Here is a 15,862-nt window from a genome sequence, read left to right on the forward strand (position 1 = left end):
AATAGAATAAGTCAAATGTGGACAAAGATATTTTCTTAAAATGCTCTGTTTTAAGAAGGGCCAGACTCAGACACTCAAAATGTGTAGAAGATGAAGATTCATTTGCTGTGGGATTGTGTGGAAAGTTTAGTCATACCATCCCAGAACAAATGAAGTGACTGCAGTTTTCTGATATTCTGGGTCATTTCTATGACTTCTCTACCCACATCTCCTCCCTGTGTTTCCAGAAATATACAAACACCAGCCATAATGTGCTGGTTTAGGTAGCATCATGTGTGCCCAACAATCATTGTGGAGGGCTGCAGCCATGAACTTCTTTTGCATGAGTAAGAGCACTAAGGAAACCACAAAACATTGGTTTTCAAAACTATCAGTGGCCACAATCATTTAATCAAATATCCTTCCAAGCAATGTCAGATTTTAAGAGAAAAAAACAGCTCTGTTTGCTGAGTGTCTGAGGCTTTCTTTCCTTTCACCTGACAGTATTGGAAGTGAAAGCATGTGATTCTGAGGAACCCTTAGAAAAAGAGGACAGGGTGAGGGAGGTTAAATGAATGTTCTGGAGGCAAAAATGTTTCATGGTGTCTATAAACCATAAACATGGGCATAACACAAAGCAGCATGGTGTTTCAAGCAGATATGGCTCTTGCCCTTTTCAGTCAGTAAGGATGAATGGTGATGGGCTGCCACTGAGCCCTGGCACACCAGGTCCTGAGCTGCACCCAACCCCGGACAGAGACATGGGTGATGTCTTTGGGTTACCGTGGGTCCAGGGAAAGGGAGCCACTGTGGGACCTTATGAAATAAAAGGGTGATATTTTTTCTAAAGGGCATGTATTTTACTCACTTTTGATGTTCCAATGGTCATCTGCACCCAGACACCCACCTAGATAGGCTGTGTGTGAGGTGGCAGGCCAGTGCCACCAGCTGCCAGGTCCTGGCACATCTCTTGGGTTCTTCGCTTGTGACAACAAATTGTTTCCTGGATGTGCCTTTTATACCCCCTAGGTATCCATCAGGATCTTTAAGTCCAAGCCAGAATTCCTGCTTCCCACTGTTCTGTTGTTTTCTTTATCAGGATGTTTTATGGCACCCCTCCTGTTCTTCCTCATCTCTTTACCTTAGCTTGAGGGTTCAGTTTGTTCTTTGCCTTCTTGCTATAAGGTTCTTTGAATGAATTTACTTCTGCAATGCCCTGTAGCAATTAACCTATTCATTTTTTAAACTCCTGTTTCTTCTAGTGCTCTCACATGCATATTTTGATTAATCTTCACCACCCTCAAGACTTCTGTTACACATAGTCTGACCCATGCCAAAGTGCATTACTCTCATCAACATCTGGGCATGATTTGGATAAGTACTGTTCCCCACAACCAGCATAGCCACTCTGTTTCCAGGAGGTAGAAAAGAGCCATATGGATGTGAACCACACCTTACTGCATGCTCTCAGGGCCAAATAGCCCAGGCTCTCTGTTATTTATTGATGATAAACAGCCATAACTGTATTTATGGTGAGTGGTAAGAGAGGGCCAGGAACTGTCTCATGCATTTGGATTGCTGCAAGAGCTCCAGAGCAGCATGAGCAGCCCCTGGCTGTTTTGGATCATCCCAAGTGGATCTCCCCAAGACCAAACAGTTACAAATGTGGTCAGCCCCAAACCAGCATGGATGTGGGACAGTTTGTGCTAGGTGGCTAGGTGGTCAAGGATTGCATCCTCCCCTTTTTGGCTTTTATTCATCAGTAACGGGCACAGCCAGTATATACACTGTTCTTAAGATCTCACTTCAGGTCTGTGACATACACAATTCCTCCAAAACAAATGAAAGTTGTGATAAATTTTGCCTTGTATTCATTAAAATCTAGCCCACTGTTGCAATGCAGCTTACCAAGAAATTACTGAGGAAATAAAGACAGAACACCATTCAAATTACTTATGAATTTGTATATTTTCTATTTTAAATTTGTAAGGCATATGAAAAGAGTATACAGATTCCATTTTTTTATATATCATATATTTGATAACTTTGATAACATATTGTGTCTGTTTTCTCTAAAGGCAAACTAAAACTGCACATTTAATACTGATTACAAGTAATTGTGATGATAGCACATTCTCATCAGAACTGTGTAGCGTGTAAGATGATGACACTTCAGACACAATGTATCTGACACTGACTATTACTGTTAAGTAGTGCTTTGTTAGAAAGCCACCGTATTTCTGACATGGGCAAGGATGAATGACTAGTCTGTAGGAGTCTTTTTGTGGATACAGGTGCTGCAAAGGCTATTTTTAGCCATTTTCACATCTATTTTGTACACACAGGCAAAATCAATCAGAAGGAAACTTCCAGGTGGCCCTATGACTAAAGCATTGCATCCTCTACTCCTACGTGCTTGCTAAGGGCCTGCCCAGCAAAAAGCAGCTGTTGAGATCACTTTTTGAAGTCCGTACATCTCTAATAGTGTGCTCCCTGATGCCAGGCTAGAGGGTGTTTCTCACCAGTACTGACTGCCTTGAACACAGACCCATGCAAGGCTGGAGGAGTTCATCTAATCCATCCCCTGCAGGAGGTAGATCTACATTGTTCCTGACAGATACCTGTCTGATCAGCTGTAAAGCCCTTGAAGTCCTAACAGCTGCCCTGGGAAAGCCAGTATGATGGAGCTCAACCAGGAAAAGGAAGTATAGATGGACTGTTTCTTTCTTAGGTCCTCTCCTCCTCTTTGCTTTCCAAAACCAAGTGAGAGTCATGGAAGGATGACCAAGAAATCCTACATCAGTAGCTGGGGATACGTGTTCATCCATTTCTTCTGTCCACAGTGACAACCAAGTATCTTCCTCCTCTCTTGTCAAATATCTATTATCAGATAGTCCCTAGGCCAGTGACAGTCCACATTCCTCTCTCTGGGGAAGGTTGGGAGGGAAGTTTGATGGGTTATGCAGCACTGAGATAGGAGAAGGCAGGAAATTTTATTTATTTATTTATTTTTAATGCCAAAGAAGACTCACACAATGTGAAAATAAGTTGTTCTTCATTGACCTGCCCTGCAGGTCTCTAACACAGAGGAGAGGGCTTCTGGGATGTCAAGTGTGTTCCCACGTACAGGCTAGCCTCTCTCCTGGGTGAACCAGAGTGCTGCCTGGGCACCAGCTCCTGGCTTGTGGCCCTCCAAGGCTTGCAGAGAAGCAAACAGAAACCCTCCCGTTAACTGTGAAGTTTGGCAACAACTGTGAAACACAGATCAGAGGCAGCAACAATGACAGGTTAAATGTGTTAGAAACACAGCTATTTCTTCTCAAAACTCAGCAATTTAGCATGTCACTAGGTTGCAATATTGCTATAATTGTGTGACCTACACTATTTCCCTAACTTCAACAAATGCTTTAATATTGACTGATGTCTTTAACTTGGAATGCACAACAGACATTCATGTGTGCAGACATCTGTACAGACACACAAACATATACATACATAATTTAAGAATGAACATAATGCTATACAATCATTATAAAAGAAGGATTGGCCCAAAGCAGAACTTAAAATTACACTGCAGAATGTATGTTGGCTTTCGTTTTTTCCATCTTGGCTGGTGCCCATCTAAATCTCAGAAGCAATCAAGAATGGAAGCATCTTCTGTTTACTTCATTCTCTTTGCAACATCCAAATATGCATACTCGATTTCTTGATCAGCAGGACAAGTGTTTGTAAATTCATCTCTTGCATATGCATTGTTCAAATATCTTGAAATCCCTGTCATTTCAGGTGGAAAATCAAAATTTCTATATTTTTTTGCAACCACCTTTTATTAAAAGAAAAAAGAAAAATATAATTACATACATGATCTGGAAAAAAACCCACAAGTCTACTCTTTATGCACATTTTTAATTTTCAGTGTGCAGGTCTATCGTTATATGCAACACAGGGGGATAAAGAGAAGGAAAGACAAAAAAAAAAAAAAAAAAAAAAAAAAAAAGAGAAGACGTGGGATGAAGAAAGCTAGCTAACTTAAGTAAAAGGATTGATTTGGTATAAATATTCCGCTAAAGTGATGCAGAGCTATGCGGACCAGTAGACCGCACCTGGAAGAGATACAGCTTAAAACAGCAAAGGAGCTAGCTTAAACCAGAATTAACAGAATAATTTTACAGTAACAAACTGGCCCACACTTGGATACTTTCACTGAAACAGAAAGAAAAAACTTGAATTAAAATACTAAATTTCAAATTGCTAGGAAAACAACTATTGGCTGATACCTAATCTCTCCCTGTTGGCCATCAAGGACGGTGTAACAACGTTCATCCTCCCTCAGCCTTCAGATGCTCAGCTGACATAAGGTGATCCTCCCCGTACTGGCCCTGCTGACCCTTGCTACCTCTGGAGCTCCGCTGTGCCTGAGCTTGGCGTAGGTGTGGGAAAGGGCTCATTCCCTTGCTGCTCTCTGGAATAGGTTCAACCAGGACATCTCTGGGGAAAGCTTTCACTTGTGGAAATATCAGAAAGCAATTCAATCCACTCTTCCTCTGGCAAAATAGTAGTCAAAAAGGAAGCTTGTTTGTTTGAATACCAATGAACTTCCAGTGTGGCCATTTCTCTCCCAGAGCCTGGTTGGATCCAGAACAGCCCAGGGACAGGCTGTGACAACACCCAGACATCATGGTCACCAGGACTGTTAGGTGTGCATTGATGCTCCACAGCCCTGCAAGAAGAGGCTGGGACCCTTGACTGGAAGGCAGTGGGTGGTGGCTATCCTGCCAGCATTATTGGTACTAGTGGTGATACTCAGCAAAACAAGACTTCTGGATTAAAGGTGGGAGAGAGACAGGTTTGAATTTCAGCTTTTTCTGGCTTCTTGAATTGGCATGGACAAAATAATCTAACCTCACTGGTCCATGGTCATATGCACTCTGCATATGAAATGCAAATGAAAACACTTCTCTACAGCTCTGAATATAGCACTCATTTCATACTTGTGAGAGGCTTGGCAAGTGTAGTCACAGCCCAGATATGAAACCAAATATTCTAGCTCCAGAGTTATCAATTTAAGGATCTTCCTAGCTGTGCTGTAATGAAATGGTCTTGTGCATCAGCATTCAGTGTCCCTACACAACTACTGTGTGGCCTCAGAACAGATAAAGGATTCCTCTGCCTTTTAGAAAAGGACTTGAGCTTCTGTGCTGCCCTTCTCTTCAGGAAGCTAAAAAGCAAATGCAAACCTTGATTATATGGAGCTTTGGTAGGAGGTTGCAATCCGCTAAAGTAAGCTCATCTCCATCCAGGAATTTCCGGCTGGAAACAGTGATCTCCTCAGTGCTATAAGCATCAATTTCATCAGGCAAGGGGCTATTTAAATAGTTGTCCAGCTTCCTCAGGGCTTTAAGCAAAGATTTTTCCAAATCTAGGTTAAGACAATAAAAAGGTCATTCAAGCCTGTACCTAGGACTCTCTGACACCAAGCAGAAAGGCAAGTCCTGCATCCTGTCTCCTGGCACCAACCCAGCTCATAGACACCCAGCCATGCCAACTCCTGCAATTCCTTTATCCTAAGCTTAAAACTTAATGCTGGGATAAGAGCTCTAAGTAGCTAAAGGGGGTTCTGAGGAAAACCAGACTGTTACCAGCAGTGACGCCTCAAACACCTCTGCAGAGTGTGCTTTTGCAGAGAGGTCCAGCAGAGTGGCTCTGCCTTCACGCTGATTCTCACCTTGGGAGCCACGGGGCAAGTGCCTGCCCACAGGCAGGACAGCAAGGCTGGAGTGACAACAGCAAGCCACTGGGATGCCACTTTGGGGTGTACAGGAAACCAGTCCCTGAGTCCCGTGCTTTTGGCTGAGCACAGAGGAGTGGGGTCAGGGCAGCAGGGGCTGGCAAGGGTTGGCTGGGATTTTCATGGGCTGGTGGTGCCTATGGGCTCCTGTGGAGAGGGGAGAAGGGAAAAGCAAAGGGAACAAGGCTGAGAACTGGAGGACAGAGATGAGTTAATGCAGGGTGGTAGTGAGTGTTCCGCTCTAGAGAGATGTGCCATGGGGTTAGAGTCCTCATTATTTACAGAAAAGGAGCAGAAAGGTAAGGTCTCAGTTCAAGCAGGCTGTGCTTTTAGCAGAGCTGTGGGAAAGATGCAATGTTACAAGCTTGAGAGCTGAAGAAATGAGGAGGAGATGGAGGTGGTGCTCCCATGCTGAACATGGTAACTGCGTAAACTAGCTTTGGGAATCCTCAAATAAGAGTGAATAGGCATGGATTTCCCCAGCCTTTATGCTCTGGAAAATGACTGTTTAATCTAAGCTGTAAATGAGGTATCTCCAGTGCAGTGTGCTAGAATTATACAGCTCTAATTTCTCACAGTAACTACCAGGGCTGACAAGAGGACTGCAGCACATACTTTCATTAGCATCTTTTCTTGGGTTCTTTATGAATGCAGAGAACTTTGCAAACACATCATTTCCTGCAGAATTAGACTCAGGGTGGTTTGGTGCAAGTTTGGGATACCTAAGGAGATAAAAGAAGCAAAACAAAGTTATATGACTAGCCTTTATTTTCATCTCCCCTAATTATTTAATATACTTTATTTACACTGCAGCGTCACAATATACAGCCACACAAGACTCTCAAAGGGAAGCATCCTGAAATAAAAATCACCTAGCAGGTGCAAATTTAAACCCTAGTTAAACCATGTGGATGATCTCCTTTTCCTGAGGGAGATGGAAAATGACTGTTCACACTGCAAATACTGGCCAAACAGCCCGGTGCCTCTCCCAGGCTTCCTCCACTGAAGAGGAGGCTGTGTGGAGCGTGGCTCCTACTGTGAGGAGTGAAGGGAAAATCCCTATTCGCAGTAGGTGCTGTTCCTCCCAGCCTCCTTGCCTGGCCTGCTCCTGCATGAGCAAGCTCAGAGCAGCCGGTCCAGCAGCTGTTGTTGCCAGGGGCAGACAGGAAGGGAGAAATGGAGGGGAGCAGCTGCTCGCCTAGTTCAGCTGCTTGAGAAAGGAAAGCTGCGGAGGGGGGCTGCTGTCCCAGGGGAGAGAACGTGCATGGGTGCGGGACAAGATGTTGTTGATGGTGGGACAGCGGAGTTTGGGGTGAGATGGGAAGAACTGCTGGGGTGAGAAAGGACAAGGCTGAAACTCAGACCCCAGTGTGTGCCAAGATAGGCCCACCTGGCCACTCAAAATGAGCCTCAGCACGCCTGCCATGTGGGAGGCTCTCACTGCCCTTTTCTTCCAACTACCTGTTCCCGGTAAGTGTAATTATTTGTCTAATATAAAGAGGAAAACCTCAAACAAACACAAGTGGAGGAAAAGAGGTCAGGTTTCTGCAGTGGCATGCAGGTCTCTGCACATGCTTGCTGCAGCAGGGTGGATTTTGTGCCTTGGGAATGACTAACTGTGGTGGCACAGCAGTGAACTTGGGGCAAAGGTGAGGGCAGCAGGAGGAGCACAGCCAGCATCTCAGGGACACCCCCTGCATGTGCCAGGCTTCAGCACTGTCTCACGCTCCCTGAAAGCTCCACTGCAGGGGCTGCACCAGCTCCCCCAAGCTTCCCACATGCAATTATAACACGTGCAGCTCATTGAGGGTCTGACCCACCAAAACCAAGGGAGTTTGGTCACTGATCCCTGTCCAGGGACATGAGGGGCTAAAAGCAAGAGAAGTGGCCAGGAGTACAGTACCGGGGCGGCGCTAGCTTTTCTTCCAAGAACTCCTCAATCTTATTAACATCGGTTTTCACTTCACCATCAAATGTCATGAAGGGCGGGTTTGTTCCTGGGGCAAGGTTCTGCAGGTCTGCAGGCTTTCTAAAAGGAGGAGAGAGATGGGATTAATCACAACAGGAACCACATTTGCAATTTCTACACTTAATTGCAAAGAACTGTTTCCCCTTTAGAATAGCAGGCTGCTCTACATCTTTCTTACAAAATAAAACTTAGCCAGCTGACTGGTGGCATGAGAATTTGCTAACCCGTATCTGAATGTGCTCTGAAATGCTTAAAAAATGCCCCCTAAACTTCTGTGTTATGTTACAGAGACATAGCAGAGACATAGTGCAAAACAGATTTAAATCTCAACTGCTTCAAAGGAGTTAGTCCACTTTATACTAATGAACCCTAAAGAGGAATCTGGCATCCAGACTGTTAACGCAATGCCAAGACACAGTGTGCATTTCAAATCTATCAGAAGAGAACCACCCTTTAAAATCACCATTTTGGAAAAGTTGTTCTGAAAAGGAGAACTCTAGTTACAATCTCACCTTTTCAAATCCACTGTTGTGACATTAAATATGACACCTTTTAGCCACAGAATCATAAAGAGACGCTGAGAGAATGGGCAATTTCCAATACTTTCCCCATCACTGCCAGCCTACAATTAAAAAAAAAAAAAAAAAAAAAATACATCTGTGATGATAGCAAATTTTGATAGCATATGCAGTAGGAAAGCAGAAAACCCTGATCTGCCACAAATACATATAGCAAGTTACTCATCTCTACTAATATGTATTTTCATGCAGTTTCTTTATATCCTTCTCTAAATATGCACATAGATATGATTAAGAATCCTGTCCTCTTGGAGACGCAGTTTTTCATTAAAATGCATAATGAATATTGCCACAAGTTAGAGAACAAAATTGAAATCGGAGCAGTCCATCCAAAGGAAAGTCTCCACCGTATTTGTCTACATGAACATAAATCTACCTAAGTCACTGCAAAATTAAAACAAGTTAAATCAGTTTATGATCACAGGAAACAAACAGAAAAAATTACCAGAATAAACTGAGATGTAATGTCTAAAGCACTTAAGGGAATAATTATAAATCAAATCATTAAGAATTTCAAACTAAACAACTGTGGGGGGCCCCAGAGAAGGCGGGAAATTTGGTGGTAGCCTTGCTCCAGCTGGACCCACTCATCTTCTGCACTTTGCAGAACTGAAGACTAACGAAGCACAAGCGCCGTGTCCCCCTGGCTAATCCCTCATTGTTATAGACCCAAGGCTCCCACTTTTAACACTGAAATGTGGCTGTATCCACATCATGTAACCTCTCCTTCTGTGTGCCTCTGTAACTATGGTCTTTTCTTTTTGGCTAAACAAATCATCAGGTGTCAGTGTAAAGAACAAGAGGTGCAACTCACTGTACCTGTGGTCGCAGAAGTGTTGCTCTCATGTACTTTGTATTGCATTTTGTTAAGAGGCTTTGTTAAAGTGAGGCGAGGTCTTGCATAGTTGCTATTGGTTAAATTAGGCTTCATGCGACATTGTTGGAAGAGATCAGAGAGCTAATTTTTAAGCCCTTCGTATGATTTTCCTAAAGTGCAGTTTTAAAACTTAGATTAAATGTAAGGGCATGGAAGTAAAAAAACCCAGGTATATCATTTACTTGGTTAATAGGTTAGTTCATTAAGGTTTATGACCTTAGAACCAACAACACACATTAATGAAACCAGTTCTGCTTGCTCTTTCACCTTCCTCAATGCTATCAAATGAATCTCAAATATATCAAGAAGTTCTCTGTAAACAAACATTGCTGTTGGATTGCTTTATAATGCTCACCTTCACAAAGAGCTCTATGTCTGGAAATGAGCACCTGGTCTGGAGCAGACAGGTTTCTGCTATGGAGCTCGAGGGATGCATGAGAAGAGATGCTCCTGTAGCTTGATAAACTGTCTTATTCTCCTTATCAATCTGAAGGATTGTCCTCTGGTAACTCTCTGCTGCTTTCTGCCTCTCGTACAGCGACAACTACTAGCCTTCTTGGTAGTGAAAACTAGAATAGCCTATTCCCTTAAACACTGCCAGAGGATGAAAACTTCTAGAAATGCTAAAACAGCTGGACTGCTGTATTAGAGAAGTCTTGTTTCGTAGGTGGCAAAAATGAAAGCTGATTAAAAGCTACTATTGTATTTTTCCTCCTACTCGGAGCACTGGTTTCCAGTGCTGTACAGTTTACAGCAATGAGAAAATAGAAAACTACTGTGTATTTCATAAGACTACAAATGCTGTTGGCATGTGCTTAAAACAAAGCCAAATACATGACACCACCATTTTGTCTCATACTGCCTCTTATTTCAAGTTATACCCACCTTCCAAGGAAAAAAGGGGGTGAAGTGTATTACTGTGACCACTCGGTGCTAGCAATGGACACCCCACCCTCTGCCAGGCTGCACTGAGGGGTGAAGCAGCAGCCAGGGGACATTGTTTCAGATGTACCATGTCTGGAGGAGGCAGGCAGGTATGTTTGGTGATGAGTCAGCTCCTGCTGGCTCCTTTCTGGCTGCCCCTTGCTCTCTGGCAGTGGAGGTGCTGCTGCAACCACTTCCCACCCAGCTCTGTACCTGAGATGGGCTCTCAGGGAAACCCCCTGAGCCAGACACTGAGGGGACAGCAGCCCAACCTGTCACCAACCTATGCTTTGATGTCTTAAACAGTTTATTATAAAGGAATTTCAACCATTAAGCCAAGTCAGTGAAGAAATAGTCTTACAGCAACAGATTGCTATGGTCTGGGGAAAGAAAGAACAAGTGTCCAGAAAAACAGTTCCTACAACAGATTTGATATTTTCATTCAGCCTTTGATAGGAAAAAATAAGTTATCTCAGCAGGGTTCAAGTACCATTTGGAGAACATCCCAGATAGTTCTGTGATCAAGAAGAGCTATGTGATCAAGAGTGACAGCAGACTGAACTTTTCCTGATCAATTACTATTTTCCGCTGGCCATAAATACTAAAATTTTGGCTCCCTCTAACTTTTACTGCTAGAGCTAAGGAAACACGGCTGTTGCTTTGTTTTGTCCCCTATCACCTCGATGACAGTACATTTCAGGGAGCCAGACACAGCAGCCCCAGCCTGCTCTTCTGGGGAAACATCCATAGGTAGAGTCAGAGATACAGGTCAGGACAGACATGTTACCATGACAAACACAGGCACGAAGCAGGCACTGAGCCCCAGTATGTCCTTAACTGGAATGACATATAGGCAGCCAGGATAGTGAGGGACTGGCAGCCCTGGAGATGTTACAGAAGCAACCTCCTGTCTTGTTTCCAAGTGCCAACTTCTTAATGTCCACACCTACTACTTCGGCAATACTGTATTTTTATTTTGCAATGGATAAAATAGCAAACATCAAATCTCACAACCCTTTTACCTTCTTGCCTCTCAGCCTGCTAGCCACCTTTCACAAAAAATAAAAAAGATAATTTGAAAACTGAGGAATTGAATAAAACAAGGGATTAAGCCTTGCTGATTACAGCAGTGCTCTGCCAACTGTAATGACCAAGATGATTGATTGTTTATGTAGTATTTTTTGACTACTTCTATGGGTTAGTTCTGATGGCAGTGAACACATCAATGAAGTCCAGAAGGCATCCAACCTTCATGTACCGTGTTGTCTCCCCTCCCATGCTGCCTCCAAGGGACATTAATAGTATACTGCTATCTCACAGGTACCACGGTCTCTGGTGAAATGCTGCAGTGCTTGCCCAGCTTTGCTGTCTCCAGTGGTTGTGGTAAGCACTTGGCTTTTGCAGCAGAAAATAAATTCACAGAGACTAGTACGTTTCCCCGTTGCTGATGTGGCCATAATCCTTCTCATAGGTGAAGGAGGAAATCTTCTGAGCAGTTTCCTTGTGAAATCATTGGCACACTTTATTAATTTAAATCTATTCTAAAAGCCCATGCCATCCAATTTGTATAGTACATCCTGATGTCTAAGATGGGACTGTGTCCTCTAGGGTTGCTGTGCCTGGACTGAGAACACCAGGCAGATCTTTGAGAATTACCTGGTCAAACGCCTCGGCTGCTGAGGTCCTATGGTAAAGGAGACAGCAGCCATTCAGGTAGGGACAACTGTCAAGCTGGTGAACCACATCGAGCTTTAGGAAGCTGAAAGCCATTTAGACCCCAAGGACTTCAGCCCTGGGTGAGAGGTGAAAGGGGGACAAATCATGAGACTTGGACTGGTGGGGGATACCTCCAGGTTTCCTTCAGTTCTGCAGAGCTGGAGGCAAACTACAGTAGCCCACACAATAGCACAAGCAATGATTAAACCTTTCCCTACTGTAACAGTGACCAGCAGTCTGAAGTGACTGCAAGAACCTTGAACACCAAACCTCATTCAGACTTCGACATGGTTTGACCTGGCAGTTCAAAGATGCCACCGTTTCCTACAACCTTCACTGAAAGTCCAGAACATGGATATTCTGGCCTGCTGCAGAAAACAGGGTGAATACAGCTAGCTAAAATGCCTTCAGATACGTCAACTTGCATTTTGGCTTACAGGAGTACACTCTGTCCTCCTAACTCAGCTCATCTAATCTGGGGAGCTACAGTTCCTACTGGACATAAAAGCTTCAGTGACACATGCCAACAGTGTTTGTTCAAGGTTCCAAACAGAGGGTCTGCCATAATGACACCAGCCACTCAAAAATCATGAGCTGGGACACTGAAATATCTTTATAGCTGTGTATTGAGCAACACGACTATAGCTGAACTATGCCATCATTGTACAGTAATGTACTTTCCAACAAATCAAGGGTGGCCTTTTTACAGAAGTGAGACTGTGTCAACATCTTACCTTGCAGGGACACGATGCAGCAGTGAGAGAACCAGAAAACTCTCGCCTGACCCACAGAAGACAGTGCAGGCATTGCAGCCTAGGACCAAAACTCCCTGCGTTTTTCTCCACAGCACTACTCAGGGATGTGTAACTTTGAGCTGTGCTTGGTACATGTGCAGAATTTAATTAAGTTTCCTCACTGTTGTGCTTAGTGGCGATGCAGGGAAGTCATAACTCCAGTGAAGTCAGCCAGAGTCTCTTGCTGTTGATTCAATGAAGGATTGTGTTTTCAGACTGGTTATAATCTTAATAACCAGGAAAATGCTGCTGTAATTGTAGGTAATTCTGCAAGCTGGTCTCTACCTGCAATTGTTGTGACATTCTCTTAACATCCAGATCTTGTGGGTGAAGTGGGCCACATCCCTGAAATACAAAGCTGTTTTTTATGCTCTTCTGCTGCTTAAATAGATGGTTAACCAGTGTCTTGAATAAGTGGCATTTACATTTTAATTGTGATTGGTCAGGAGGTCAATATACTTTTTCTAGTAATACTGGGATTTAATGAGTTCATTAATCAAACAATTAAGGCAGCCTTTGCTATAGAGGAGAAAAATGTGAGGCCATGCATAGAAGCTTTGATTCAGAGCCTTCAGAGCTCTAGGCACCGATCGCATATTGTGACAGTATTGACTTATGACAGTGCTCCATAATCATGTGCCATTATTTAATGGGATTATTAGCCTACACTCCCTGTTTTCATTCATTTTTCACAGTTCCACACTCTCTTCGGTCTGTTTTGTTGTTGTTCTGGGTCTTACTCAAAGATACCGGGAAAGGGAAAAGCTCTCCACACCCTCCTTTCCACTACCGCTTAAGCTCATGGGAAGGATAGGCACCAAGACCTTATGTGCAATAGATTAAAGATGGTCCCAAAAGAACTATAATTCAGTTTCTGAAGCTGCTGCTTCCATCTTGATTCGGCAGCTCTGCTTTACTGAGTGGCCTTGAAGAGGTCACTTGCCTCTATGTCCTCATCCATAGCAAGAGGATAATTAGAGTGACTATACCCAGGAGTCACACACCGTATGTCATTCTTAAGCCGGTAGCTTGTGCCCTCCCTGAGCTGGAGCTGCTCTGCCCCTGGAGCTGTTGTAAGAATTTGTTTTGTAACTGTTTCTGTCCAAACATCTCAGGAACCAGGTTTCTGAAGGTTCTATTGACCTCAAATGTTCTGTGCCTTCAAAATTGTGATGACTGGAATTTGTTTTTCCTGGACTTTTTGTTTCCTTTTGAAGGTTAAGGATGGAAGAAACAGTTCAGAAGGAGCAGACAAGACTTTTTTATTTGTTTTCATATAATTATATAATCCCTTTGAAGCTACAGTAAAAAGGAGAACAAGGAGCATAACTTTTTCTTTTTCCCCAAAGTTGAACTCTAATTCCATTTTCTTTCTTCAACAGGAGGGAGCTAAATTACCTCCTTTCCCATATTTATGCTGGCTAAGAGGCAGGTTTATCCAGCAAGTGGAGCAGAACCACTGCCTACTGGGAGACAACGAACCATCCAGCTGGGACCAGCATTGTGGACCTGCCCCTGCCTGTTCTGCGGAGCAGGCTGTCTCAGGCTGAACTAGGACTTTCCTCCAAGTTTCCTTATTCGATCCTCAACTATCGGGCAGATATTGTGTGCTCTTCCTTCTCATACCACACCAACAACTTGCCTCTTCTTTTTCACAACACATTTGATCTCCTGTCAAAGAACAGGAACCACAGCAATCGGCTCAAAACTACTGCCTCAAAAACTACAAGAAGTTTGCAAGCTTAGGCTGCCTGTGGGAAGGAACTGTAAGGCTGGGTACAACTTTCAAGACCAACAGCTATTTTGCTTTAATTCCTTCTAGAGACTCATTTGTTCCACACTGGCATGGATTAACTGAGCCCACAGCATTCCTAGCACCGACCCTTGCCCTGAACTAAGCCCTGCAATGCCAGCCTGACGGCAGTAGCTGCTATCACTAGCTACCACGGGCTCTGCCCATGTAGTGGCAATGCAAAAAAGACTCCAGTGGCAGACAGCTCTGCTTCCTGCCCTGCTGCACCGCTGGGACCAGCCAGTGAACTTGCCTGAACGATGGCCAAGGAGAAAGGGGAAGGGAGCTCCCAGTGCCTCCCCTCTCCTCCTCACCCCTAAGAGGAAATCCCATTGTGCTCTGGTTTACCATGAAGTGTCTAAGTCATTTTTTTTTAAGATCACAGACAGAAAGACAGAGGGAAGTGGTATGACTGCACTTCCAAACTCCCACTAGCACAAAAACATCCTTCAGCCTTGGCAATAGGTTCTGAGAAGATCATGGGTTTGACTGCAGCTACACTAGAAAATGTCTATTTTCTAGACATAACCAAGTTCTGTTAGTGTACTGTGACAGATAAATTGTTTTAATTTAAAAAAAGCCCACATCTACTCCTTGAGGATACAAAGTGTGTTTTACATTCTTCATACCTGCTACAGTACTCATGCAGATTCCTATAGTATCGCAACACTGAAAAAACCCCAAAATTGGCAATATTACTTCTGTTATGAATGCAATAAAAATGTAGTTACAAATCATTTTGGTTCACTGAAGGCAACTACAATGCACTTAATAACATATGATATTCTGTGCTAGGCACAGAAGCACCACAGGCATGTCATTTGGGTCAGATCACGTTCAAACCAAAGCTTTTTGAGAGGAAGAGGCAGATTACCTGGAATTTTCTCCATCTAAACACTGTGTTCATTTTGTCGCCTAGGGCTAGGGCATAAACCTAACGCTGAATTTTAGAGAACTCTTTTGATGCCACCTACTGGGCTTGAAATGGAAAACTTGACTTCCTTGAAGCCATGAGCAGTGGCAGCCTCAGACATTAGCACATCTCATCATGAGAGGTTCTGTCTCGGAGCCACCTCTGCAACAAGATGCCTTGCTTTTTGCTAACACCACTCTTGAGAATACTTGAGATGCTGAAATAGTACTTCCAGACTAAGTTTTAAGACAAAACATCTGTAATTTAAAATGCATTTGAACAGACAAAGTAAAAATTTTGCCACTTACTATTCCAGTGCTTTTGAACAGCAGTGTAGGTCTGCCTATCTGCTAATATCCAACACTTAAAACAGACATTTCCAGCTGCTGTTTAATTTCTCAGCCAAACAGCAGAAATACTCATATTTATTATATTTAGAAATATTAGTAACATCTATCTTTTATCTTGAACAGTATTACAGGGTTAAGAGAACACCAAATATACTTAAAGGTTTACATCTTTGAACACACTT

The 15,862-nt window shown here is 43.4% G+C and overlaps 1 protein-coding gene across 2 annotated transcripts in view; it reads right to left on the reverse strand.

The window, feature by feature from the left end:
- Positions 1 to 2,444: 2,444 nt before the first annotated feature.
- CLIC6 (chloride intracellular channel 6) overlaps positions 2,445 to 15,862 on the reverse strand; it is a 31,264-nt gene continuing 17,846 nt past the window's right edge. Inside the window, exons 1-6 of one of the 2 annotated variants that reach the window (XM_026843840.1) lie at positions 9,547 to 11,403; positions 8,249 to 8,358; positions 7,671 to 7,796; positions 6,383 to 6,489; positions 5,217 to 5,398; positions 2,445 to 3,802 (exon numbers count right to left, since the gene is read on the reverse strand). In XM_026843840.1, the coding sequence (XP_026699641.1) occupies positions 3,641 to 3,802; positions 5,217 to 5,398; positions 6,383 to 6,489; positions 7,671 to 7,796; positions 8,249 to 8,358; positions 9,547 to 9,627 (768 nt within the window). In that variant the 5' untranslated portion in view covers positions 9,628 to 11,403 and the 3' untranslated portion in view covers positions 2,445 to 3,640. Of the gene's footprint in view, positions 3,803 to 5,216; positions 5,399 to 6,382; positions 6,490 to 7,670; positions 7,797 to 8,248; positions 8,359 to 9,546; positions 11,404 to 15,862 lie in introns of those variants that run through there. The other variant, XM_026843851.1, reaches the window with a different exon arrangement.

The sequence above is a fragment of the Athene cunicularia genome (assembly GCF_003259725.1).
Source record: "Athene cunicularia isolate RWA chromosome 1 unlocalized genomic scaffold, athCun1 chr1_part1, whole genome shotgun sequence".
NCBI lineage: Eukaryota > Metazoa > Chordata > Aves > Strigiformes > Strigidae > Athene > Athene cunicularia.